Source organism: Python bivittatus, unplaced genomic scaffold (assembly GCF_059951505.1).
Source record: "Python bivittatus isolate LINGU-HERP-01145 unplaced genomic scaffold, Pbiv_v1 ctg000850_np1212, whole genome shotgun sequence".
Taxonomy (NCBI): Eukaryota; Metazoa; Chordata; class Lepidosauria; order Squamata; family Pythonidae; genus Python; species Python bivittatus.
In genome coordinates, this window is record NW_028277112.1 from 56,732,847 (window position 1) to 56,757,784 (window position 24,938).

At 38.2% G+C, this 24,938-nt stretch overlaps 1 protein-coding gene across 2 annotated transcripts; it reads left to right on the plus strand.

The window, feature by feature from the left end:
- The first annotated feature begins 2 nt into the window (after positions 1–2).
- SMC2 (structural maintenance of chromosomes 2) lies at positions 3–24,166 on the plus strand. Of its 2 annotated transcripts, none has more exons than XM_007424550.4 (25): positions 3–155; positions 921–1,132; positions 1,774–1,923; positions 2,138–2,260; positions 2,858–2,896; positions 2,992–3,102; positions 3,211–3,255; positions 5,216–5,449; positions 6,221–6,370; positions 8,757–8,990; positions 10,273–10,432; positions 10,775–10,892; positions 11,091–11,229; positions 11,718–11,837; positions 12,610–12,814; positions 13,231–13,366; positions 14,604–14,728; positions 15,565–15,758; positions 16,951–17,094; positions 17,488–17,682; positions 18,772–18,972; positions 19,705–19,821; positions 20,476–20,636; positions 21,646–21,793; positions 23,465–24,166. In XM_007424550.4, the coding sequence occupies exons 2-25, from the start codon at positions 965–967 to the stop codon at positions 23,651–23,653; spliced, it is 3,606 nt and encodes a 1,201-aa protein (XP_007424612.1). In that variant the 5' UTR covers positions 3–155; positions 921–964; the 3' UTR covers positions 23,654–24,166. The 2 variants fall into 2 exon arrangements, with proteins under 2 accessions (XP_007424612.1, XP_087986184.1); XM_088130058.1 differs by lacking the exon at positions 3–155 and adding an exon at positions 313–390.
- The last annotated feature ends 772 nt before the right edge of the window (positions 24,167–24,938 follow it).

Genomic DNA, 24,938 nt, shown 5'->3' on the forward strand with positions numbered 1-24,938 from the left:
AAACGAACGAGAGGTCCTCCGCGCCAAATTCAAGCGGAGGAAACTGAGAGGCGGAGTGGCGGCGCTTTCTGGGTCGGGTCGGTTGGCGGCGAGGACTTCTGCGGTGTGAGGAGGAGCAGAGTCCCCCAAATTACTCACTAGGGGCCCTAATGTCTGTAAGTGGCGTTTAGCTTCCTCGCGAAGCATCTGAAGCTAATCAAAGAGCACTTTTAGACCGTCACACGAGGGAGCTTCATGTCGGCATAAATCCGACTGAATGCAGCTCTTCGGATTCGGGTCCTTTTTAAGTAAACGTGTCCTGTAGTGGAAACGTTTAAAGGCAGGGTGGGTTATGTCAGACGCGGAATAACCTGTAGTTTTTGAAGTCTTCAATCGCTTGGCGGATGACGGGTAGGCAATTTCGAAAGTACGTAAAATGTCTTAACGGGAAGTTCTGTACTCTGAGGATATGCGTGTTTATTCAAGAGTAAATCCCAACTGCATTTACTCATAGACAAGGGTGTGGGTTGCAGCCTAAATACTCCAGGAATTTGATGGGTTTTGCCTAAATTCAGATAGTTAAGATAACTTTGTTATTCACATTGGGATACATTTTTTGCCAAATGATTTTTTGGAAATAGATGCTACCAATTGCCCCTATACTAGGTGGCTACAAAGCAAACATTAATTGTTCCCACCTAGTTAGTGTAGGGGCTCTACTAATGATGACATCAGTGGGACTTAAATTGTGATCTAGCTCTTTTGCTGTCAACAGGAGGTATGGATCGTTTCTATTTGTTAACAATACATTGTTCAGTTGATCCCACAGGTACTTATAACAGCTTTTGTTATAGCTACCTGTTGGATTATATTTAATCGGTTTTATGAACTATGCATATATTATAAACCATAGAATAATGGATTAAATGTATATTTTATAGATTGGAGGTGAGTTTACTTGGAATCTTTAGGGAAGTCTGCTGAAATGTACATCAAGTCAATTGTTCTAGAAGGTTTTAAGTCTTATGCTCAAAGGACAGAAGTTAATGATTTTGACCCTCTATTCAATGCTATTACGGGCTTAAATGGAAGTGGCAAATCAAATATCCTGGACTCCATCTGTTTCTTATTGGGCATCACCAATCTGTCACAGGCAAGTATGTCTCAGATATTTGCTACCTTTAAAAAATCCTGCTCTTAGCATGTTTAATGTTGACCTTAGGCTAACTCTAAAGTATACCGTAGGAGGTCTCTCTTCTTAAAATTCAAAATAAGTCCTGATAATGGAATTAATCTCTCATATTTATTGGCAAGGGAATGTTAATTTAACATGCCAATTCATTTGATAAAAGTACAACACATTGTGGAAAAATTCTTACTGTATCTGATTTTTGGAAGCAGAATTCTGAGTCTTTATGAAGATGACTTTCTTTTATGTGGCAATTTTGGCCATGGGCCTTTTCACAAATAATTTTGTGTAAATAAAATATTTTGAGAAATACAGACTCCTACCCATAAATTATATCATCAGACTGATAATCTTTTAAAATAAGATATTGCCCATACCATACCCATCCCTTAAAATGTGTTTATCTTGTCTCTCTTGAGTAACCTGAATTGTAGGTTGGAATCATTGTTTGACAAAATATGTAAAATATACAAAATATTTATACAGGAGCATAGCATTTGTTTTAAATACAACAGCTGAATTTATTTTGTGATCCAACCTTATAACCCAAGCATCCCTATCTGTTTATCTTATTGGTTTCATTTTGTCTTAAACGTTTGTTTTAGGTGAGAGCTTCCAACTTGCAAGATCTTGTTTACAAAAATGGCCAGGCTGGGATTACTAAGGCTTCTGTTTCTATCACTTTTGATAATTTTGATAAGAAGCAGAGTCCACTAGGATTTGAGAATCATGATGAGATAACAGTCACAAGACAGGTGAGCCAATGTTATGTCCTAAAAATTTCTGTAAATAAGGTCCTTGCAGTGTTTTAAAAAATGGTGCATGTAGAAAAATTAAAATCTTGCATCGTGATTTTTTTTGTAATAGTTTTGAAGAGAGGTCATTTTTAAACAATATATGCTAAATAGTCCATTTATTTGAGAAGACAGCATCATATATGTTAATAGTCCTTTCTCCTTCATTTTCAAGGTGGTGATTGGAGGCAGAAATAAATACTTAATCAATGGTGTGAATGCAAACAATACCAGAGTACAAGATCTCTTCTGCTCTGTTGGATTGAATGTCAATAATCCTCATTTTCTTATTATGCAGGTAATTAAGTATATATATTCATAATCTTCCTTTTTTCTTTTTTCTATTCTTTTAGATTGTAAATTTGTTAAACTTTTTATCATCCATTTAACATGCTTTCTCTGTTTTTAGACTCACCCTTCCCTTTCAAAACTTAATTTAGCTTTTGCCCCCATTCAGCCCAGAATTAAACATATGATCTTCCGTTCCTTACTCAGAATTTATTGCATATCTCTAGGCACCCCTGGATCTAAGGATCTATGGATGGGCATCAATTAAAACAGATACTACAGGGTATATCTCTGACCACCTTGTAAAACTGTAGGGGGAAAAACAAAGTAAAAAAAAAAAAGGCTTTCCATAAGCTACTACCCTGCCCAGTTGTTTTGTTACAAATTTGAAAAATAAATAAATAAATAAATAAGTGTACTGTAAAGATCCCATTCCATTTAAATTAAGAAAAGAGGGCCATCTGTAGATTTGTGTCCCACTCACCAGATGCTCCTTTCTCTTCCAAGGAAGACTTGCACCATAATTCACTATATGTAGATTATAAGCAGTAATAAGGCTTTTAAAATACTAAGGTATTGACAGATGGCTATTTACCTTCTAACTTAGGGTCGAATTACCAAAGTGCTCAATATGAAGCCCCCGGAGGTAAGCATGACAGAGGATTTTCTATTAGTGTGATTTTTATTTTTTAAACTGCTTGATCTGTGATCGTGCTATATTTTTTATTGCTGCTGTTCTAGATATTGGCTATGATTGAAGAAGCAGCTGGCACAAGGATGTATGAGTGTAAGAAACTAGCAGCACAGAAAACTATTGAGAAAAAAGAAGCAAAACTCAAAGAGATTTGCACGGTACTAGAGTTATAGTTACTTGATCCTTTATTATTTATATTAGTCCTGTTAAGTAAACAGAATTGCTATGGTTCAATTTGAAAATTAAGTACATCTTTTCATTTACAGATTTTGGAGGAAGAAATCACACCCACCTTGCAAAAACTGAAAGAGGTAATTACAGTTTAAGCTAAAAAGAGTTTATATGTTATTATTATCTATATTATAATCTTATCAGAATTAGTTTTAGGAACTGATTTTACACAGCATTTTGAACCATAGTCTATTGAATAAACAAACCATAATTGGTTGTGTTCAAGCAACATGCTGAACCAAAAACAAAGAACATTATTGCTTACCATACTGTGTGAATCCTGTTACTGAATTCAGTGTGGTTTACTATTTAGCAAGTTACAAGTCCTAGCTTGCTAATGAAAATTGGAGTATTTTGAATAAGTTGATCTATAATGAACTTTTGATCATAACTATAATGTGCATATCATTTAATTAAGCATAGTAAGTTGTCCATGGTTACACTTTTCATATATCTTTTTCAGATTATATACAGTAGATAGCGTGGGCTAAGCCCTGTTGGTAAAAGATGGCTGCTAAAGGCCATACAGGTAGTTCTCAACTTATGACCATTCGTTCAGCAACCATTTGAAATTGCGACAGTGCTAAAAAAATAGACTTATGACTGGTCCCTGAAGTTATGGCCATTGCAGTGCTCCTGTGGTCACATGATCAAAATTCAGGCATTCGGCAGCCTGCCCGCCCTTATGTCTGCAGGGGAGCTTCAACTCCACTACCCGCCTCTCTCCCCCCCCAATCTCTGGCCTGCCCCCTGCCATGCTACCCCAGGTGCTCCAGCTTCTCCGGTGAATGCTTCCTACACGTGGCTCCCCAGCCAAGCCCCTGGTGCTTTCCCATTGGGCAAAACTGCTTCGGGCCTTCTCCGTCGGCTGGGATTCTTATTTGCACTGCGCTGCTGGGCCGGGCTGGGGAGTCAAGTGTAGGAAGCATTTGCCGGAGAAGCTGGAGCACCCGAGGTAGCATGGTGGCCATGGGTGTGGGAAAGAGATGGCAAAGGCAGCAAGGGGCTTCTGCTTCGGCTGCGCCGGCTGAATACAAAAAGCAAAAGGTCAGTGCGGGGAACTAGGAGAGAAGGCATCTGGGCGAATGAATGCTTGCAGGCACTTGCTGGGGCTTCCCAGGCACTGGGACTTCCTGGACGCTGTGGCTTGGTGCCATGCTGCTGGGATGGGTGACTGCAGCTTCCTGGGCTGTGGCAAGCAGCCCCAGAGCTGTGCTGTTCTGGGGCTGCTTGCTGCCCCACAAGGCAGGGTGCAGGATAGACAAAAGGGCAGAGATGGTGGGGGGCAGATAGATGGGTGGGAGGAGTGGGAAGCAGTTCCTTATCTTACTGAGGCTTGGGGCTGAGAGGGACCAAGCCTGGAATGGCTTGGATTGGGGTGGGTCCTTGGCTAATGACCGGTGGAATTTGCTTAATGATGGCAGCAGGGAGTGATAGGATTGCCGTCACTAAGTAATGCAGTCATGTGACATCTTGCTTTATGACTGCATTGCTTAGTGATGGAAATTCCGGTCCCGATTGTGGTCATAAGTCAAGGACTACCTGTAGAATGAAGTGTGAATTACCTTACTTTGAAGTAACACTCATGCGATAAGACCAAACATAGAAAACAGTGCAAATGCTTTTGTTATTTTAATACTGTAAACTATTCTGGAGCCAGTTTTTCTGAATGAATGAATGAATATATGTGTATGTGGAAAATTAAGAGTTTGAGTATATCCTTTCAGTGTATAAAACAGCATCTGTGTGTGCATATTTTGTTCTGTTTTCTTATTTGAAATAGTTTGATTATGTATCACATTTCATTCTTATTACATCCATGGACAAAATCCAAAAATACGCAAGTGGAAAAGTGCTCATGCAACAAGACCCTTTTCCTTCTCCTATTCATCCCCTGCTGGGGAGCTGTGGAGGACTGCAAGGGAGAGTGGAATCTCTCTCATTGTATTAAACAGCTATTCTGCCAGTAAGGTATTCTAATGGAATAAATTCTGTTTTGCTGTAGCTGTGAATGATGCATTATTTTATTTGCTTGTCCAGGAACGATCTTCCTATTTGGAATATCAAAAAGTTGTGAGAGAGATAGAACATCTGAACCGTCTGTATGTGGCATATCAATTTACATTAGCTGAAGAAACCAAGGTACATTCTGCTGATGTGCTAAAAGAAATGGAAAGCAGTATTTCAAAACTTCAAGAAGAGATGACTGAAAATGAGAAGAAGGTGAAGGAACTTGGCAAAGAAATAACAGAGATGGAAAAGAAAAGGGATCAAGTAAGACCAGTTCAGTTACTTAATTGTAATATGCTAATACAAGGAGTAAGATTCATTATTAGCCACATAATATATAATGAGTTTCCAGTTGAAAGTTTTATTTATTTGTTTGACAAAATAATGGCTTATTAGAAATATGTGCCATACAATTAATTGAACAACTACAGGCTAGAAGCAGAGGTTACAGGTTGACAGTACACACCTCCAGTTATCCATAATTGACAGATAACAATTGGCTACAAGAAGAAAAAAGAGGAGTTTTTGTCCTGAGGCTATATCTAATCCTGTAGGTGTTAGCCCACATTTGGACAGTAAATAGAGGCATATTCAGACCAGAAAGGCTCAGACTTGCTATAGTTTAGAGTATTGTGCAAGCATGTTTAGTGTCTGGGTTCATGCAGTGCTAACTCACAAAGCAGGATAGAATACTGAACAGGCTACGTTCATACAATGTACTAAGCCAATATCATACAAAGAACATGTGGCTTTGTATGATGTGTAAGCATAGCCAGTGTGCTTTTCTGTAAATCAGATCTTTCCTGAGTGTTTCACAGTTAGGTTCCTGTTTAGGTTTCAGTTGGCATAGAATCATTCCAAAAGTTGGCACTATACTTCAGGGAAGGATTTTAATGTTTTTCAGGTTGTCTCTTGTTCCATTCCCATTTTTTGAGTAGCATATTTGCTTCTATTGGTGAAGTGCCTGAGGAAAATGTATATAGAGGTATTCTTGCAAACATATATCCACTTCTATTTTTAAAATTATATTTGTAGGAATTTGGTGGTATGCTTCAGTCTCTAGAGGAAGCTCTTGCAGAGGTTCAGAGAACTGATACCAAAGTACAAAGTACCCTTGCTATCAAAAAACAAAATTTACAAAGTGAAGAGAAAAAGCGGAAAGAATTGGTTAAATCCATGGAAGAGGTAAGCAATGGAAATGCTCTTAAATTATACACTATTTTTTTTTCTCATACAATTAAACATGTTCATGATAAGCTTATATCTGAAAATTTATACTGTATAACAAGTACTTCTGTACTAGGAAATTCATCACAGTGTTTTAAAAGTACAAGTAGTCCTTGCTTACCAACTACTCATTCAGAGACCATTTGAAGCTATGACGGTGCTGAAAAAGAGATTTATGACTGGTCCTCGAAGTTGTGGCAGTTGCAGCATCCCTGTGGTCAAGTGATTGCGATTTGGTCGCTTGGCAACCGGCATACATTTACAATAGTTGCAGCATCCCACAGCCACATGATTGCCATCTGCAACCTTCACAGCTGGCTTTTGACAAGCAAAGTCAATAGGGAAACCAGCAGGAAGTCGCAAGTTGCGGTCACATGATGTTGCGCTTAACAACCACAGCTGGAACTGATGTCATAAGTTGGCATGGTCCTGTGGTGTTTCACTTTCTGACCACATTGCTTAGCAACAGAGTTGTCAGTCCCAATTGTGGTCGGTAAGTGAGGACTACCTGTAATAGGAAAAACAAGTTAAATTGTTCTAGGGTGTATGCATCTCTTGTATCCTGTACATATTCTCTTCTTTGAGAGAAAAGAGCAAGCCTCCATAAGGTATGTAGAGAAAAATTGTGCCCTTCATCTGTTACAGGTGATATTACAGCATTTATAAATTGCAAAATGTCTCTATTTTATAGATCTGGGGGATTAGTGGAAGCCAACATCTTTGGGGAGACTAATTGTTGCTTTGCTCAATCAAGGGCAATGCTCCATCTATCAAAATTGGAAAATCAAAATTACCCAGAGGCTAAATCCACCTTTTGTAATGATCCTTGGCTGAATTATAAATACATGATTACTACTTGGTTTTTTCCTTGTGCTGTATTTTTAATGGGTCAGGTTTTTTTAATGGTTTTTTTGTATGTATTACTTGTCACCCAGAGTTAAGTATAAATGATAGGTGGCTATATAAATAGGTGGCTATTTGAGAGCTTCTGTTCTTTGTTATAACTCTTATTCTTCAAAGACAGAATGTCAATGCCAAAAGAAGCAATGAACAGGCATTGAAAAAGAAATTGAAAAGACAGTCAAAATAGCACAATTTCTGCTGTCATTTTAAGGCTTCAGTATTTAGAAATAATTCAGTGAATGAAGCCTATTTCTGGAAATGTATGTGTTGGGTTCCTGAGGATCTGAGCATTTCCTGTGGGATTTTCTATACTTTCCATTGATCCTCCAGTACTTTATATCACAAATTGCTGTTGACCAGCCTCTCAGTTTCAAAATTTCGACATATAACAATGATGGTCAGGTTACTGGTCAACAACTTTGATTATTACCATGCCCATAAGAAATATGTTATTGCTCTTTGGTGAGAAGAGAAATTCATATCTTCTAGAGCTGGAGGCAGAAGGGATCGTTCTCTGCAGCTTTTATGACCTTCAGAGGACAAAGCACAACAATGAAAGAGCCTACACTGGAAAGAATAGCTGAGGCTTGTTTATTAGCATTCAAGTCCATTTCTCTAGTCTTCTCCAAAATTAATCCTAATCTTTTTTCCAGTTCTCCGGGGCAAGATTTAGTAAGTTTGCGTACCAGACAACAGGGAAGTTCTAAATCAGAAGGGCCAAAGTATGGCTCAGGAGTTATATCCCTTTGTGGTCCCAGAGCTGTCAATGTTTGTGTTTGTAGAGATAGGAGATGTTAAAGGGTAAAATGAATGCTTTAAAATATGCAGATGCTTAAAACTTATTTCACCTATTAAAATCTCCCCCTTCCCCCAGTAAAAATAAGTCCTAGCCCGACTCACTTTTGAATATAGTCTTCAGTCAACAGAACCCTACTGTGGCTGCCCAGGGCTAAACTAAGCCACAGTTCTTTTCCCCAGTGCAAAGTTTGGAGCTGGAGAAGGGGAAGATTATTCCTGTAGATGCCTTGGATTTCCAGGACCTTCTGAAGCTGAGTGTGATTACAATATACAAAGATTGTTACACATGGCATGAGATTCAGTATCCAAAACAACACAGTGCTGGATTTCTGAAAAGCCTGGTTCAGTGAGAGAGACCCCTAGGGCTGCTACCTACAAAGAAGTCTATTGAACATAGTGGGACTTACTTCTGAATAAACACATGTAGGTGCGATCTGAACTGGAGAAGAGCACCAAAACAGCCATAGATTCAGGGTTGGCCAACCAAAATAATTGCACTCTTAGGGTCATAGTTCTTTAGTTCTTGACAGTCATTGGAACTGGATTATGGGATGAAGCAGGATTGTAATTAGCTTTTTTATTAATTTGTATATTTTTTTCCTTTTTTAAATTGGCTTTTTAATTATATAAGGTGTTTTTTTAGGATTCTAAAGCCTTAGCCTTGAAGGAAGAAGAAGTCAAGAAGATGAGAGATGCTTTGAGGGTTCTTCAGGAGGCAAATAATAAAGACACTGAGGTTTTGGTTGTAGCACAGCAGCATTTCAATGCAGTGTCAGCTGGACTATCCAGCAGTGAAGATGGGGAAGATGCTACTCTTGCGGGACAGATGATGACTTGCAAGAATGACATAAGCAAAGCAGAGACTGAAGCTAAACAAGTAAGTAATAAACGGTGTCTCTGGGTAAAATGGGAACACCATACACTTAAAAATTCCATATATCAAAAAGACTTAAAGCCTGTGTTGTGAGCTTGTGTAGGGTTTCAACTCATGAAGGCAGATAGTTGGCTACAAAAGCAGCGATAAAGGCATCTGGAACAAGAAAGAAGTTGAAGAGTTTTCTTGGAAATACAGTATATCCAATATATATTTTCCATGTTAGTTAAAGATGAGATTTTTTCAGCTCCTATTACAGGCTCTCTTGAATTTTAATTTGCTACCAAAGATTCCACACCCCTCCCCAGGTTCTATTAATGTGTTGCCAGGACAATTGGGCTATTTCTTAAATAGCTGGAAGAGAATGCAAATATTGTTTTTTAAAATGTTTTCTCTGATGTCACGTCGGAGTGTCTTTGGCCCAGTGGGTACCTTGGAGAGTATATTCTGCTCTGTTCACATTCACTGGCCAAACCATAATAGTAACCATTTTCTAAATGGATAATGTTCTTTTTTAATTTGGTGGGGCAACCAGGGAGAGATTCATAGGCACACTGGTTCCTGTCAGCCCTCCATTGGCAATTCCAGTGTTAAATATATTCTTCACAGTGGTCACTTTATCTGACTAAATATTAACATTTAGCCTTACTCCTCATACATTCCCTCGTAACCAGATTGCTATTAAATTTTAGCACTGAGGATTACAACTGAAGGAAGAACATGGCTGCCCAAACCATTCTCTTGGAAATCATTGCTTCCTTGCTGTGGAGTTGGGAAAGCAGTATATAAGATGTTTTGCAAATCTTCCTATTTGGATTTGAGCCTTTTGTGCATGCCCAGATTTGCTCTTGTCTTACCTCTCAACTATCATAGGATACGTTTGTATGAAACATTGTTTCCCTACCAGGTTGGGCAAACTCTTTGGGCCTAGAGACAACCATTCCTGTTTCTGGTGAGCCTGCATAATAATGACACCTGTAGGGAGGGCAGAGCTGACATTTTCAGGCTCATTTTTATGTTTCAAGGGGTTTGTAGTTTGCCCGTTCTGTTCCTTACAATCAGTACCGTCTTCCTTTGACAATTTTACCCATTTAGTGTGTCAACGGTCCCATTCTTTAAAAGGTCATTTGGAGCTTAATCTCAGAAGATTCATGACTCTTACTTCTTTATGACTGTTTCCAGAAAGGTAACTTCATTTCACAGTAAAAGGTCTGAACCATAACTTCATGTTAAACATTGGGGTAGGGTAGAAAAATCTCATAGATTTTTCTTTTATTGTTTGAAGGCTCAGATGAAACTGAAACATGCTCAGCAGGAGCTAAAAACTAAACAGAGTGAAGTAAAAAAAATGGATGGTGGCTACAAGAAAGATCAAGAATCCTTTGAAGCAGTTAAAAAACAGAAAGAGAAACTTGAAAATGAACTGAAGAAGCTCAGCTGTGAAGGTTTGCTCCGCCTCTTGAATGGAGAGATTTTGTTTTACATACTGTACACACACATGGAGATTCCAGATGAATGGCTGCTTACTTACATTTTTTTCTGATGAACACTAGAGCTCAAACTGAACGTGGCCTGCACTAACAGTAGTATGTAGGCATGCTAATGTTACATGTATGTGAGCATGTATGTGCATGTATGTGGTGAGTTAGTAATAGGTGGTGCCTGTTTTGCACATTTTATATTCAGCTGCTTCTGTATAAGGCTGCAAATTTCTGTCTAATCAGCTTCTTCTGAGACCTTATAAATAGATGCTCTGGATAATTTTACTTATTCATTGGCTGTTCCAGACAAAAAAGAAGAGAGTCTTTTAGAAAAACAGAAGGAATTGTCCCGTGTGGTAAATCGCTTGAGGGAATCCTATGAAACTTTCATGGCCAAGTTCCCCAATCTACGCTTCGAATATAGGTAAAGCTACAGAACATTAACTTATGTCTCCTGCCCCCAGCCAAGAGCTACATTGAAATGTCTTAGATTGGAACTTGGAAACTGGGAAGAAACATTCTGTCTCTGGCTAGATATTTCACAGTATTATTTAGTAGCAACAAAATGTGTACTGAAAGCATTAATACATTCTTATAAAATTATTTCTTAATTCATTTTAAGGAATCCAGAAACAAACTGGAATCAAAATCATGTGAAAGGGCTGGTTGCATCTCTGATTACTGTGAAAGATGTTTCTACAGCAACAGCACTAGAAGTAGTGGCTGGTGGTCGACTGTATAACATTGTGGTAGACACTGAGGTGTGTTTGTCAAAGATTTTATTAACAGTGTAATTCCTGGTCTTTTCTCAATTGTCTAGCAGCAAGCCAAGCATAGATTTAATAGCAAACAGCAGCCAGACTTGCATTTCTGAGCATATCTGAATGATACACTTGTTATCACTTAAATATATAATGATTTTGATAAATTAAAAAAGTAACGCATGAAATAGTCCTTATTTCATAATTGTATTATTTCTGTAATGCTTAAGATGCACGTTCAAACTATATTTTTATAGTTTGTATATAGTGTGTGCGTGCGTGTGTGTATATATAATGTATGTGTGTATAGTATACAATATATTGTATATAGTTATTAATTATTAACCAGATGAATCCTTAAAATTTTTAAAAAGACATGTTTTAACATCTCTGAAGACATTTTTATTACTATAATAAATTTAGCAGTAGCTGCAGGTAAAATGGATTAGCAAATAGGTAAGTAAATTTTCTAATTTTTCTCTGTTTAGGTTACTGGCAAAAAACTGTTAGAAAAAGGTGAACTGAAGCGTCGATATACTATTATTCCACTGAATAAAATTGAAGCAAGATGTATTCGAAAAGAAACTATCAAAGTGGCCAAAACCTTGGTATACTTTCTTTTGAGGGGGTTTTGAACATACTTTATTTTTATACTGAGAACTTTTTATTCTCTTTCTGAGCTTTCCACATACTGTATATGATTAACCTGACAATTAATTTTTAAGACGTATTTCTATTTTTTTTTGTTCTTTATTTTTCTTAATACATATGTCTGTCATAGCTTTTTATTTTAAAATTATAATTAAAATATTTCTATTTTGGATTGATAGTCTTAGCAACAGTAACTTTGAGATTAAAATAGATGGGGTTTTGGTAATAATTTAGACCAGCCTCTCCAACTAGTGTTCTCCAGATGCATGGGGACTACAACTCCCAGAAGTCATAGCCAGCATTGAACTCTGGGAGTTGTAGTTACCACTCAGTGCAAATGCAGTGTTTTAGGGAGGGAACTTTTCATTTTTCTCCTGGAATATTCCAATCCAATTGTTATAAAGACTTTGTAAGTTTCCCCAAATAAATATTCCAGAAGAGGAAATGGTTTGCAGTGTTCTGGATATGGGGCATTCTAAGATGAAAACAGGTTTCCTTGACATCAAATTTAAATGCTGCACTTTGTATATCCCTGATTACCACACCAGGCTGCAGAAGACTGGTCTCCATTTATAAGTAGCTTCTGCCTAAACAGTAGTAGATTACGATATAATAGTCATAAGCTGAAAACAAATCTCTATTCAATATTCATGCATCATAGAGCAATTTGGGAAAAATAAATCTTGAGTTAGGCCTTTCTTTCTGAAGCTTGTCCTTTTTCCTTTCTAGGTTGGTGAAGACAATGTTAATTTGGCCCTTAGTCTGGTGGGTTATGAATCTGAAATTCAAAAGGCAATGGAATATGTCTTTGGGCAGGCCCTGGTTTGTGATAACATGGATAATGCCAAGAGAGTCACCTTTGACAAAAGAGTAATGACAAAAACAGTCACTCTAGGTGGAGACACATTTGATCCTCAGGGCACACTGAGTGGAGGTAATGGCTAATTTTCGATTCATTACACATTTGGCATGTCTCTATTATATTTAAGGACATTATTGAGCTCTTATCTTTTACTGAACTGACGACTTCTGCTTTTGTCCAAAACTACATTTGTAAATTCACCTGTATTAATTCACTTGTAACTTCAGCCTATTATTTTATGTTACAGGGTGAGTCTCCTTGGCTAAATCCTTCTATTATAATCCACCAATATCTTCCTGTATATATCCCTACAGTCAGTTGCTGTGGGATTAAGTTATTGTACATGGCACAGCTATCACAGATCCAGTATTATGACATTTGACTGGAATCCAAAGGATTTGAGTGCACAGATTTGAATGAATAAGCAATATTGCAACTTTATGTTTGAATTAGTTTTCAAATAAACAACTAAATCTTTTGTAAACCAGGTGCACGGTCTCAGACTGCTTCAGTTTTGTCCAAAGTTCAAGAAATGAAAAAAGTGCAAGAGGAATTGAGAGCAAAGGAGGCTGAACTACAGATGACAGGAAAAGAGATAGCAAGTCTACAGGTGACTCTTGAAAAGTATGTATTTACCAATTTATTTTGTACAGGAATACTGGTAATAGGAAGGAAGTTAGTCTTAGTTCAGTATGAATGGTTTTGTAAGGTAATATTTGAACAATCTGGATCTGTTCTAGACAAAAATCTGTAAAAAACTGATTACACTTAAATTCCTAACAGTCTCCACTTAACGACCCTAATTAGGACTGGAATTTCCATTACTAAGCAAAGTGGTCGTTAGGCGAAATGTCATGTGACTGCACTGCTTAGCAACAGCAGTTTTGGTAGTCCCGGTTGTGGTTGTTAAACGAGGACACATGCTTCTCCTATCCTTCCACACTCATCTCCACTTCAACTCCCATCGCCCCCCTTTTCCACCCATCTCTGCCCTTTTGGCCACTGCACTCTGCCACCAACCTCTGCTGCCCCCAGCTGACCTTTGCTGTCTTTCTCCCACTGCTGATGAAGCATGCCCGACCAAGGTAGCTGCTGGCCCTTCGTGAGGCTTTTGTGATGCCTGCCTGTCTGCCCCCCATGCCTGCCCTTTTGACTATCCTGCACTCCACAGCCTACCCCTATCACCACCCCCTGTCAGCCTCAGCTGATCTTCAACGTCTTCTTCCTCCTGATGCTGATGAGGTGTGTTCGACCAAAGCAACTGCTGGCCCTTCATGAGGCCTCTGTGACACGGCACATGGCCTCGCGTAGGGCCAGCAGCTGCCTCAGTCAGGTGTAAATTGTCAGCAGCGGGAGGAAGAAGATGGTGAAGGTCAGCTGGGGGCGGCAGCAAGGTGTAGGGTGGCCAAAGGACAGAGATGCAGGGGAGGTAGGTTGGTCGGGGTTGTTGAAGTGCATCCTGCAGCTGTAAATGTGGGCGGTCTGCCAAGTGCCCAAATTTTGATCATGTGACCGAGGGGGCATTGCAACAGCTGTAACTATAAGGACCAGCCATAACTACCATTCTTTTAGGGCCATTGTAACTTCGAATGGTTGCTGAATGAATGGTCGTTAAGCAAGGACTACCTATAAAAAATTTGCTTTTGGAAACCGCAGATGGCAGAAGTATGTACACACTTATCAAATAATACCTTTGTGTATTTTCTTGCTTATAAATCTGGTAAAATTAAAACATGACTCTGTTATACACATTCTTTGAATATTAAGTTCATAATCAGAAAATAATGTGGAACATTTTTAAAGGTATAAAAGATGTGTTGATGGAATACAGATGTATGTTTAAATTATTACATCTGTTCAGGTATCGTCAACTGAAGCAACAGTGGGAAATGAAATCTGAAGAAGCTGATCTGTTACAAACTAAGTTACAACAAAGTACCTATCACAAGCACCAGGAAGAACTGGATACCCTGAAAAAAACCATTGGTGAGAAGAAAACAATTATAAATACTATAGAAACATTACTGTCTTTAGTTGCAATCTATAGATAGATATTGCTCAGAAAGAAAAATCACTTTGAACCAGAAACTTTTAAAACATTTTAAGCAACTACATGAATCGAAATAGAATTTAAGTATCTTCATTGTTTTTCAGCATGTCATTTTCTTAATAGCGGTAGACTTTTTTGTGACCTTTTTATTTTCCCTCAGTGGGGATTAATTTGAGGGGAACAGTCCTCTAAAATCTCCAGCAGCTTTCTGAAAAGTGAGCTTTCTGAAAGCAGCTCAAAATAGTTCTTCCTAACTTAATCCTCTCTTAAACCATCTAACCTGATGCCCATCCTCATATCTGATGGCAACAAATTTCAATTTAAATTTGTGTTCCCAGTCTTCCTGAATCTCTGAGCATGTTATGTTGATAGATGATCCAACTTCTGACATTGTGAGAAAATCTTTGTATCTACTTTTTTAATATCATGTATGATTTTAATATATCTTTGTTATGTTTCACTTATTTGCCTTTTTTTCAACCTAAATAAAAAAGCCCAGATCCTGTAATCATTTTTTCCATATAAGAGCTACTCTGATAAATACATCTGGAGGTGGTTGTGCTGGAAAAAAAAAAATTCAGTCCAAAATGGGAAAAGAGCCCTAATTAAATTTATTTTAAAATATCATTGATGATATTGGCTTATTATTTTAGATAGAATGATAATCTTACATTTAATTGTTTCTAAATGTCTTGAGGAGGGGGATATTTTGCTTTGTGTGGTACAGTCTTTCTGTTTAAAGGCTACAATCAAAACTCTCTTCTGTTTTTAGAAGAAAGTGAGGAGACGCTAAAGAAAACAAAAGAAGTACAAAAAAAAGCTGAGGAAAAACTGAAAGTGCTGGAAAATAAAATGAAAAATGCTGAAGCAGAAAGGGAGAAGGAACTGAAGAATGCCCAGCAGAAGCTGGACGGAGCCAAGAAAAAGGCCGATGCTTCCACTAAGAAGATGAAGGAAAAGGAGCAGGTAAACACTTGATAGCAACGCTGCTATAAGGCCAGCCTAGAAAAGAAATAAGCTGAACTGGTAAATTGATTTTTTTTAAAAAATAATCTGTGTTCAATTTTCTGAAAGCATTTATACTAAAGGAAGAGCAGCTCTGTTTGGTACTTTGTGTCATCCCTTGAAATATGATTGAACGGCTGAAGATTAGGTAAACGTTTGGGTATTGGGTTTGAGGTCTTAGCCTCCAGCATTGTTCCCCTCCCTCCAGCCCTTCCATTTAACCACTGTTAACACTGACTTTGGTGAGGGTCCAGCTGCAATGCTAAGACATGTCAGCAATGGTCATCTCTAGCAACGTAAGCTACAGAGAACCTCGTTGGATGAGACGCTTGCTCACCGTTGGCTTGTGACTTGACCCTCTCTGCCTATGGGTTAAGTAGCTAGGAAAAAAATTGTTCAAGGCTTTTGTGCTTTGAATCTTCCCATGGAGAATACAGCATGGCTCTGGTGAAAGGAAAGAGAGAATCTCAGCCCACCTTAGGTTGCTGTGGATTTAGGAGGGAATGTGTGATGTGTTGATGGCTGCCTTGTCTGGATACCAGGCTTCCGGGAATTCCCTCACATTTTTGGATTTAGCTTGGACTAAGATGCTGACAGTTTCCCAGTTGAAACATGGTTAAGTCTGTTTGTATTCAGACAAGGCAGCCATCCACAGGCACATAGAGATAAACAACATCTCCACACTATTCAAAAGAGACGATAGAAAGGAAAACAAAAGACCAGAACATCTCCTCACCAGCAGTCGTCACCCAGATAAGCAGAGATTAACACCAAGATTATCACCAGACACACAATCAAGCAGTAAACAATACCATAATCAAAGAACTACCAGGAGGGAAAAAACAAAGCTCACACCCCCACCAACACTGGCAGGCATGAGAGCAAACCCCACTCCATTCTAGCACTGAAGATGTTACCTAGCCGGGTAACAAAACGTTTGCAAGAAAAGAACCAAGCTCAGAGAACCCCAAGGACTCCACAGTTCAGCCCTGAGCTGCACATATTCTCTTCTATTGATTTAGCCTGAATAAATACTATTTATGCAGTTCAAACCTTTAAATGCTAACTCAGACATCCCACTGTACTCTGCAGGGCTCACTCTCATGCAAGTGTGAATAAGATTATAATATTAATATGTGCATGATTTTTTTAGGAGGTTGAAGCACTTGTGTTGGAACTTCAAGAGCTAAAACAGGAAGCAACCTCTTACAACCAACAGATAGAGGCTGTGAATGAAGCTATTAAATCATTCCAAGAGCAAATTGAGGCCATATCAGCTGAGGTAGAAAAGAACAAGGTTAGTCTTGTCATTCTGAATTACTAAAATAAATACTGTATATATTAACCAAATATGCCTTACCTGGAACACGCAACTAAACCTTTTTGGAGTCTTTATGATATTAAATGCTTCTAGTCTGTAGATAGTCTTTCATGGTAAACAACTCATTTTGCCAAAAGTATCTTGTTGGCAAATCCTAGTTATTAGAAGCTGTTCTACATTTCACATTTGCCACTGGGTTTATAACCAGAGCAACAGGTCTTGTCCCTTAATGGGCCAACCACAGAGCCTCCAACTAGCTAATCCAATTTCTGCAGTTTCTTAGATTTAAACTTAAAAAGAAAAATTTGACCCATCCCTCATTTTAGTGGTAGTGTGAATGGAGAGCTTTCTGTTTTATCTGTTCTTCAGGAATCTGTGAAGAAAGCTCAAGAAGAACTGGCAAAGCAAAAGGCGATGGTGCTGGCTCAAGATAAAGCAATTAAGGGCAAATCTGCAGAGGCCGTAAAATATAAAGAGCAGAATAATGAATCGCAACTTAAAATTAAAGAGCTAGAGCACAATATCAATAAACACAAGCGAGAGGCTTTGGATGCTTCAGCAAAAGTAAGTTAATGTTACATCTATTTCCCCACCAACAATTACAGTTTCTTATGTTAACATTTCATGTCAATAAAAACCTGCTCCTCAGATAGTTCAAAACATATCCCCAAACTATAAAACGAAGTACACGACTTGCAATTCCTCAAAATCTTGGCTTTGGCCACCAAAACCCTTCCAAAAGTCGCCACCATAGTGTAATTTTTAATTATGACTGAAGGGAATATTTTTTAAGTACATGAGGAGAAATTATATTAATTGTATTCAATTTTATTATAGTTAGATTTAAATGCAGGCCCACTTAAGTCTGACCTTGCCCACCAGTTCTATAGATTGGATCTCCTAGTATGTCCCTCAACTGCCAAAGTGCATTTCTTGGCCTGAAATTATTTGTGCCTTCATGCTGTTACCAGACTGGGAAACACCCGTAATTGTGTGGCCAAGTCAGTGAACACTCTCTTTGTCCATGGAAGTGGTGAAAATTCTAGAGACAAACCCAGCCTGAGGAACTGCATCTTTATTATCTTGGGAGGATGCTGTTGCCTAGGTGTGCACAAAATATTCCATGGGGTGTTCTTACCTCAAAATGGGCTGTTTCAAGGGGTCTTGAAATGGTCTGACCTCAATATGTATGTTTTGAAGTCATGTCTGGAGCTCCTGGCCGATTCTGTGGCTGGAACATTCAGAATAGCTTGTTTCATGCCCAGAATGGTACATTTTCAAACCTCTACTGATGCTCACGTATTTTTCCTGCTTTCAGGAACGTAAAGTGGTGGGTGGATGGCGCATCCAATAAAGACCACCTGGTTTTATGGCACAATTCATACTGCTCATATTAGCATGATGCAGAAAGACCCCTCTTTGAAACAGGCAAATAGAGAAGAGAATAGCAAAATCCAGTTTCTTTTTAATTGTTTCAGTTCCCAAGAAAATTGCAGCAAATGGTAGAGATCAATGGTGTGGTTTTTGGAGCCTTAACTAGTGTGCCCCACCATGCAGTCTTGGGATTGCCATGCTGATAACATAGATGCTTCTTTTGTGCATTGATGTGCATTTACAAATGTTTTCTGATTGTCCTTTTATGTGTATTGGCAGGTAGCTAAAATGCTTACAGACTATGAATGGATATCTTCAGAGAAGCATCTTTTTGGCCAGCTAAACACAGCTTATGATTTCAAAACAAATAATCCAAAGGAAGCTGGTCAGAGGCTTCAGAAATTGCAGGAGAAGAAAGAGAAGCTGGGCAGGAATGTCAATATGAGAGCCATGAATATGCTTTCAGAGGCTGAAGAAAGAGTTGAGTTGCTCTATTTCACTCCCCCCACCCCACGCTGCCATGAACAAGTCTTCCTCAATCTAGTGCTCTCCAAATCTGGGCGACCAATCCCCACAATCCCTAGATAGCGCATAGTAGAAGCCACAGATATCTGGAGGGTACCACACTGAAGAAGATTCATGTAACATTTCTGGCATTGCTCTCAATAATGTGGAAGTAACATGTTTTTTGTTCATTCAACAACCTAGGTAGTGTTTACACATGCTATACATTATTATGTTATTGCTGAAGAAGCCAGGAAGTGCCACCTGGGCAATTTCAGCAAAAATCAAAACCTATTGAAATTTCTTAATCAGCAGAGGACTATTTAGACATCCACTGATAATGAGATAAATCTGTCAGTGAATGCCTAAACACAGTTCTAATTATCAAATATTCAACAACTAGATGCTCAAAATATTAAGATGCTTGGTCTCAGAATCCATTGATGAAATTATATGAACTTAGTTGATGAAATTACATGAAATTATACCATTCTCAAATGGTAAATCAATTGTAGTTGGACAGGCATTTACAAAGACAGATTTTCTCTGATAATATATCAGCCAGTGACATCACGGAAGATGGACAGAGATCCTTTCCTAGATTAGTCAAAAACAATTCCTTGCACATCATTAGCCAAAAACAATTCCCTGTACATCATTAGCTTATCTATCTTATGCCTAATTATCTGATTCCCTTTTCCTGTCCAGTACAATGACTTGATGAAGAAGAAAAGAATTGTTGAGAATGATAAATCTAAAATTCTTGCAACCATTATGGAGCTTGACCAAAAGAAAAATGAAGCTTTAAATATTGCATGGAAAAAGGTAAGTCTCTGTACCTCCTATCTGAAGATTTTACAACAGACTCAAGATAATACCTTATTTTATCCTTTAAGGAATTAATTAGGATGTACCACTCTGATAATTAACATCCTACCTACCATGCCCAGAGGTCCAGTCAAACAAAATCGTGTGAACAGAGACTATCATCTACTGACTTCCTTTAGTTGTATCACATTATGTCTACTAAAACAGGAATACACATTTGAGGGGGCTGGTGGCCTCATTTTGACAGTGATGTGCTGGGACTGCATTCCAAAAAGTGGGAGGGGTCAGGATCAAAATTAGATTTGATTTCATTTTAGTTAAAATTAAGTATAGTCGAAATATTTATTCCCCAAGTATTTAATAAGCTTTTGGAATGGCTGTAGGGGTCATCCACGAGATCTCAAATTGAACATCTCTGCTAGTGGACTCAATTCCTCTTAAACTTACACAAATTTGGAGGGATGATTTAGGAACTCCCTGGAGCATATTTAGGCATAGGAGTAAGAGGAAACCCTGTTTTGGAAGCAGGAGTCAACTCACATAACGTTGGTAGGCTAAATTGGCCTACGTTTTGAATCAGGGCAGATTCTATGATATACCTTGGATGCAAATTAATTTCTCAAAGTATGACAGGGATGTTTAATTTTCTAGGTAAATGAAGACTTTGGATCCATTTTCTCCACACTTCTGCCAGGAGCCAATGCTATGTTGTCGCCTCCTGAAGGACAAACAGTCCTTGATGGTTTGGAGTTTAAAGTTGCCCTGGGGAATACCTGGAAGGAGAATTTAACTGAATTAAGCGGAGGCCAAAGGTTAGTAGTTTTTTTTGAAGAGCAAACAAAATAAGATAGCTCAGGCTTGAATTTTTCCCTTTTAATTGTTCTAGCATTTCTCCAAAAGTGTACAAAGACCATAGGTGATTTGCATGTACAAGATATAAAATGCATGAGTCCAGAGAAAGAATGAAAGGGTTTGAAGGAGGATTACTCCCAAGCAGGTATTGGGTATCTGAACCATAATTATTGGTTGAGGGTCTTCAGGATTGAATGACATATAAATGAAGTAAAAGAAATAAAATGGAAAATGTACTGCCTTCATCAATACTGTGGAACATCTTGTTTTGATTGGTGTATTTTGATTCAAGTCCAGTATTTACCCTTGGATGCATACATATTTATTCACAATATGAATTCCAGGTTCAAACTGTGCCTGATTCTCCCTAAATTTCTGGGTAACCTTGAACGTTTTACAGAGGTTTCCTACACCCTTTGTGTTATGGTGATAAAGAAACTGTTAATGTCACCAGGGTTACAACTATGCACAATATATTCAGACTAAAAATAAAATTTATTCTGCATACAAAGAGAGAAGGGAGCTAAAGTTTAAAGGAGGAATTTAAAAAATAAAATATCAATATCTATCAGCTTGATAGATACAGCTAAAAAAGAATGATTCTTACCACATTTCAAGAAATTTGTCTCCAGAAATTACGTTGATGCTCCCAAAAACAAGGTATTTCCTTATTTCCTTTGATAGATGTTAGCATTCTGAGGGGTTTTTTTTTTTTGTCTGGAGGTTGAGTCATGGCAACTGGACTTCTTTTCTTTTGGTTAGATACGTTTCTCTGCTTGTCCAAGCAGCTTCTTCAGTTTAGAAAGTTGGTTGGGGGGACCCCATAAATGTCTTCCAGGGTGGCTGCGTTTCTCAGCAACCAAAAGAAAAGAAGTCCCGTTGCCATGACTCAACCTCCAGATAATTCCACCTGGATGACTGAGAATCTTCATCAATGGGTTTTTTTTGTGTATTTTTTTCCAATTTTAGATCCCTTGTAGCTTTGTCCTTAATTTTGGCCATGCTTCTCTTCAAACCTGCTCCAATTTACATCTTGGATGAAGTGGATGCAGCCCTTGATCTTTCACATACTCAGAATATTGGGCAGATGCTTCGGACCCATTTCAGACACTCTCAGGTAATAAGCTAACAACAATTTACCAAAAGCATATTCTGCACTAATTTTTGAAACTGCTCTTTTTTTTATTTACCGGACGGAAACATCCGTTCCTGAATTAATTTTCTCTGGTTTACAGAAAAACAGCCGATGTGTCTTTGCTCTAGATTCGATGCCCTCATTCTCCTAGTTTGTCATTCACACAAGACAAGCGCATTTTTTCTTTTCTTAGCCTCTGGAGGCCTGCCATTGTGGTGCTTTATTGGGTGAAAGAAGAGAAAATGAGTCCATCTTGTGCAAAGCCACAATTTGCATAAGAATACACCTCATTTCAGTTGCTATAAATCATATTGTTGGTTGATTCTTGAATTTATTGTTATATTTTTACCCCTTAGAGCTTTGTTATGCTAAGCAGGGTCAAATCTAATTGGAACTTGAATGGGACACTGCCAGGAAATTCCAACCCTATAGACTAGGCTGCAAAGTCAAAAAAGCGTCTGAGGAAAGCAGTGGCAAACCATTTTCATATTGTTGTTAAGAAAATTACATGGATATGTCCATGGAATCACCAGCTGAGCCTAATTTGAAAGAGTCTCTGCTTTTTAATTTAGCGGGTCATTTGTCAGCATCTACAGGTAGTCCTCACTTAACAACACTAATTGGGACCAGAATTTGCATTGCAAAGCAATAGGGTCCTAAAGTGCATTGTCATGTGACCACACCACTTAGTGAGGGCAGTTCCAACAGTCCCTGGTTATCACTGTTAAGTGAGGACTGTACAGGGGATTAAGCGAGGACCTCACGTGTTCATGACTTCCAATTTCCTCCCAGCTTCCCCAATGACTGCTTGTGGGAGGCCACCAGGGTAGGTCACAAATTGCGATCATATGACCACGGGAAGCTGCTACTGTCAGAAATCTGGGCTGGTTGCTGAGTGCATGGATCGTGATCACATGACTGTGGGGGCATTACGATGTCTGAAACTTTTGAGGACCAACTGTAAATACCACTCATTTAGCATCATTGCAAGTTTGGCTGCTGAATGAGTGGTCATTAAACAAGAACCACTTGTACAGTTACATTTTGTTGTCTGCTTTTTTTAATACATTCTTTCATATGGAACTTAGGAGTATAGGTATTTTTCTTTCTCTTGGCATCATGCTATATTCTGGCTATTTTACTTCAGCAAAGTTGAAGCACTTGTTTCTAATATCCCAGATAAAAAGCAGGCTGTTTCTTAAACTTAGAGAGGCATTTTCTTCAAACAGCTAATCCCCCTGTTGCATAGTCCTGGGATACTTCCAGACAGTAATGATGAGCTATTTCAAAAACTATTGTTTTTTTTTTTTAACCAGAAGTCCAATAAGATAACATTTTCAAAGAATCTGTGCTTCAAATTCTTTATAAGTATAGATATGAATAATTTAAATGTATGCATGTATATGCATTATTTAAGTAGTTTTGTTTGCTATCACATGTTATGATTGTGCCCTGCCTGAATAAAATTTGTAGAATAACATTTTGATACTGTGGTTATTTTGATTTTTTTATCCGGTTCAAAATCCGTGCCCAGATAAAATGAATTGTTTTATTTGCTTGTAAGTTCTAGTTAGAAAATGCTATATTCATCTGAAAGCCTAGTTTAATAGTGATGCTTCAAATATATGTTTAACATGATTTTTCTGTTCTTAGTTCATTGTAGTTTCATTGAAAGATGGTATGTTCAACAATGCAAATGTACTGTACAAGACCAAATTTTTGGACGGTGTTTCTACTGTGGCCCGATACACACAGGCTCAGAATGGAAATAGTGGAGCTGCACAACAAAGAGCTGATAAGATAAAGAAGGAAAAGAGACCAAGACCACCGGTGGATGTTTGAAAAAATTTGCAGCTTGACAATTTGCACCTCATTTTCTCTTTAAAAATATAGGCAATTAGCCTAGCAATAATGCATATATTATCTCTATAGAGCAGTAAGATTCTCTGTACTCATCAGCTTGAGGTAAAGTTAATCCATAAGCATAGTTATTATTCATAATTTAGATTAGAAATATTTTAGTTTTAAAGACTTGTAAATATTTCTTCTATATTTTTCTCATTACAAAAGGGCTTGCCTTTAGCAAAGAAAGCCACACCCATGAAATTTACCCGTTTCTGTAAAGCAAACTACTTATTGGCTGGGGGGGGGGGGTTGATTGGGTCCAGGAGCATGCAACCAAATAGAAGCAAATAATATATAAACAGAAGACTGTAAAACCTTGTACTAGTATGTATCATTGGCTGACTCATGGCTCTGTGCTCTCGTTTTAAATTAATTTTAAATGCAAGTTTGATTTTGTATAGTAATGAAGAGCAGTCATTAACTATTTGTATTAATAAAATCCTTTCAGATAACTGCCTTTGTTTGCTGCTGGATTTCCTTAGCTTTACCAGAGGAACTAAAAGTAGATAGCTGTATGAGTAAGCTGGTTTAATGCCTTACCTGAAGCCTTTTTAGTTATTGTCTGAGAGTTGGAGGCGCCAGACTATTGGCGGTAGAAAAGTGGTCCTTTATCATGGAAAGCAGCAAATGGCCGAGGAGAAGGGAAGACTGCTTCAACTGTAATATTTTCCAAGACACTTACAGGGTCCTGTGTACCACAGGAGGCATTAAAAAAAATAAAATTATAGGAATTGCAACCCAGGCAGAAGCACTTTGGTGCTATGGTCATCTGCCCAGATGGAGGGGGAAGAGCATTGCATGCTGGGAAGGCAAGAGGGTGAGGAACTGCAACCTCAGTTGAAATGTGTTTAATGTAGGACTGCGATTATCTGAGCAGCCATTTTGTGAGGGCCTGATCCACTCTCAAACTCACCAGCAGAAAATACATGTAATAGGATTTCCCTGATTTAGAACAAAAATGCTTTACTTATATGTAGAATTTCATATGGGGCAGTGCCTGTGATGCAAGGCATCTTTTTCTTCGACTGACTTTTGGGGGAAGAAAAAACCAATTTTATGTAGTCTTAATGACTTACCAGAATTGGTATTAAATGGTGGGACAGTTTATCACCTATGACCATTGTATCAAATATTTCATGTTGGCTGAGTTGATATGTATAACTAGAGTTATAATTTATTCAATCCAAGATTGAGTTTAGATTATACTAAATATACGTGGCTT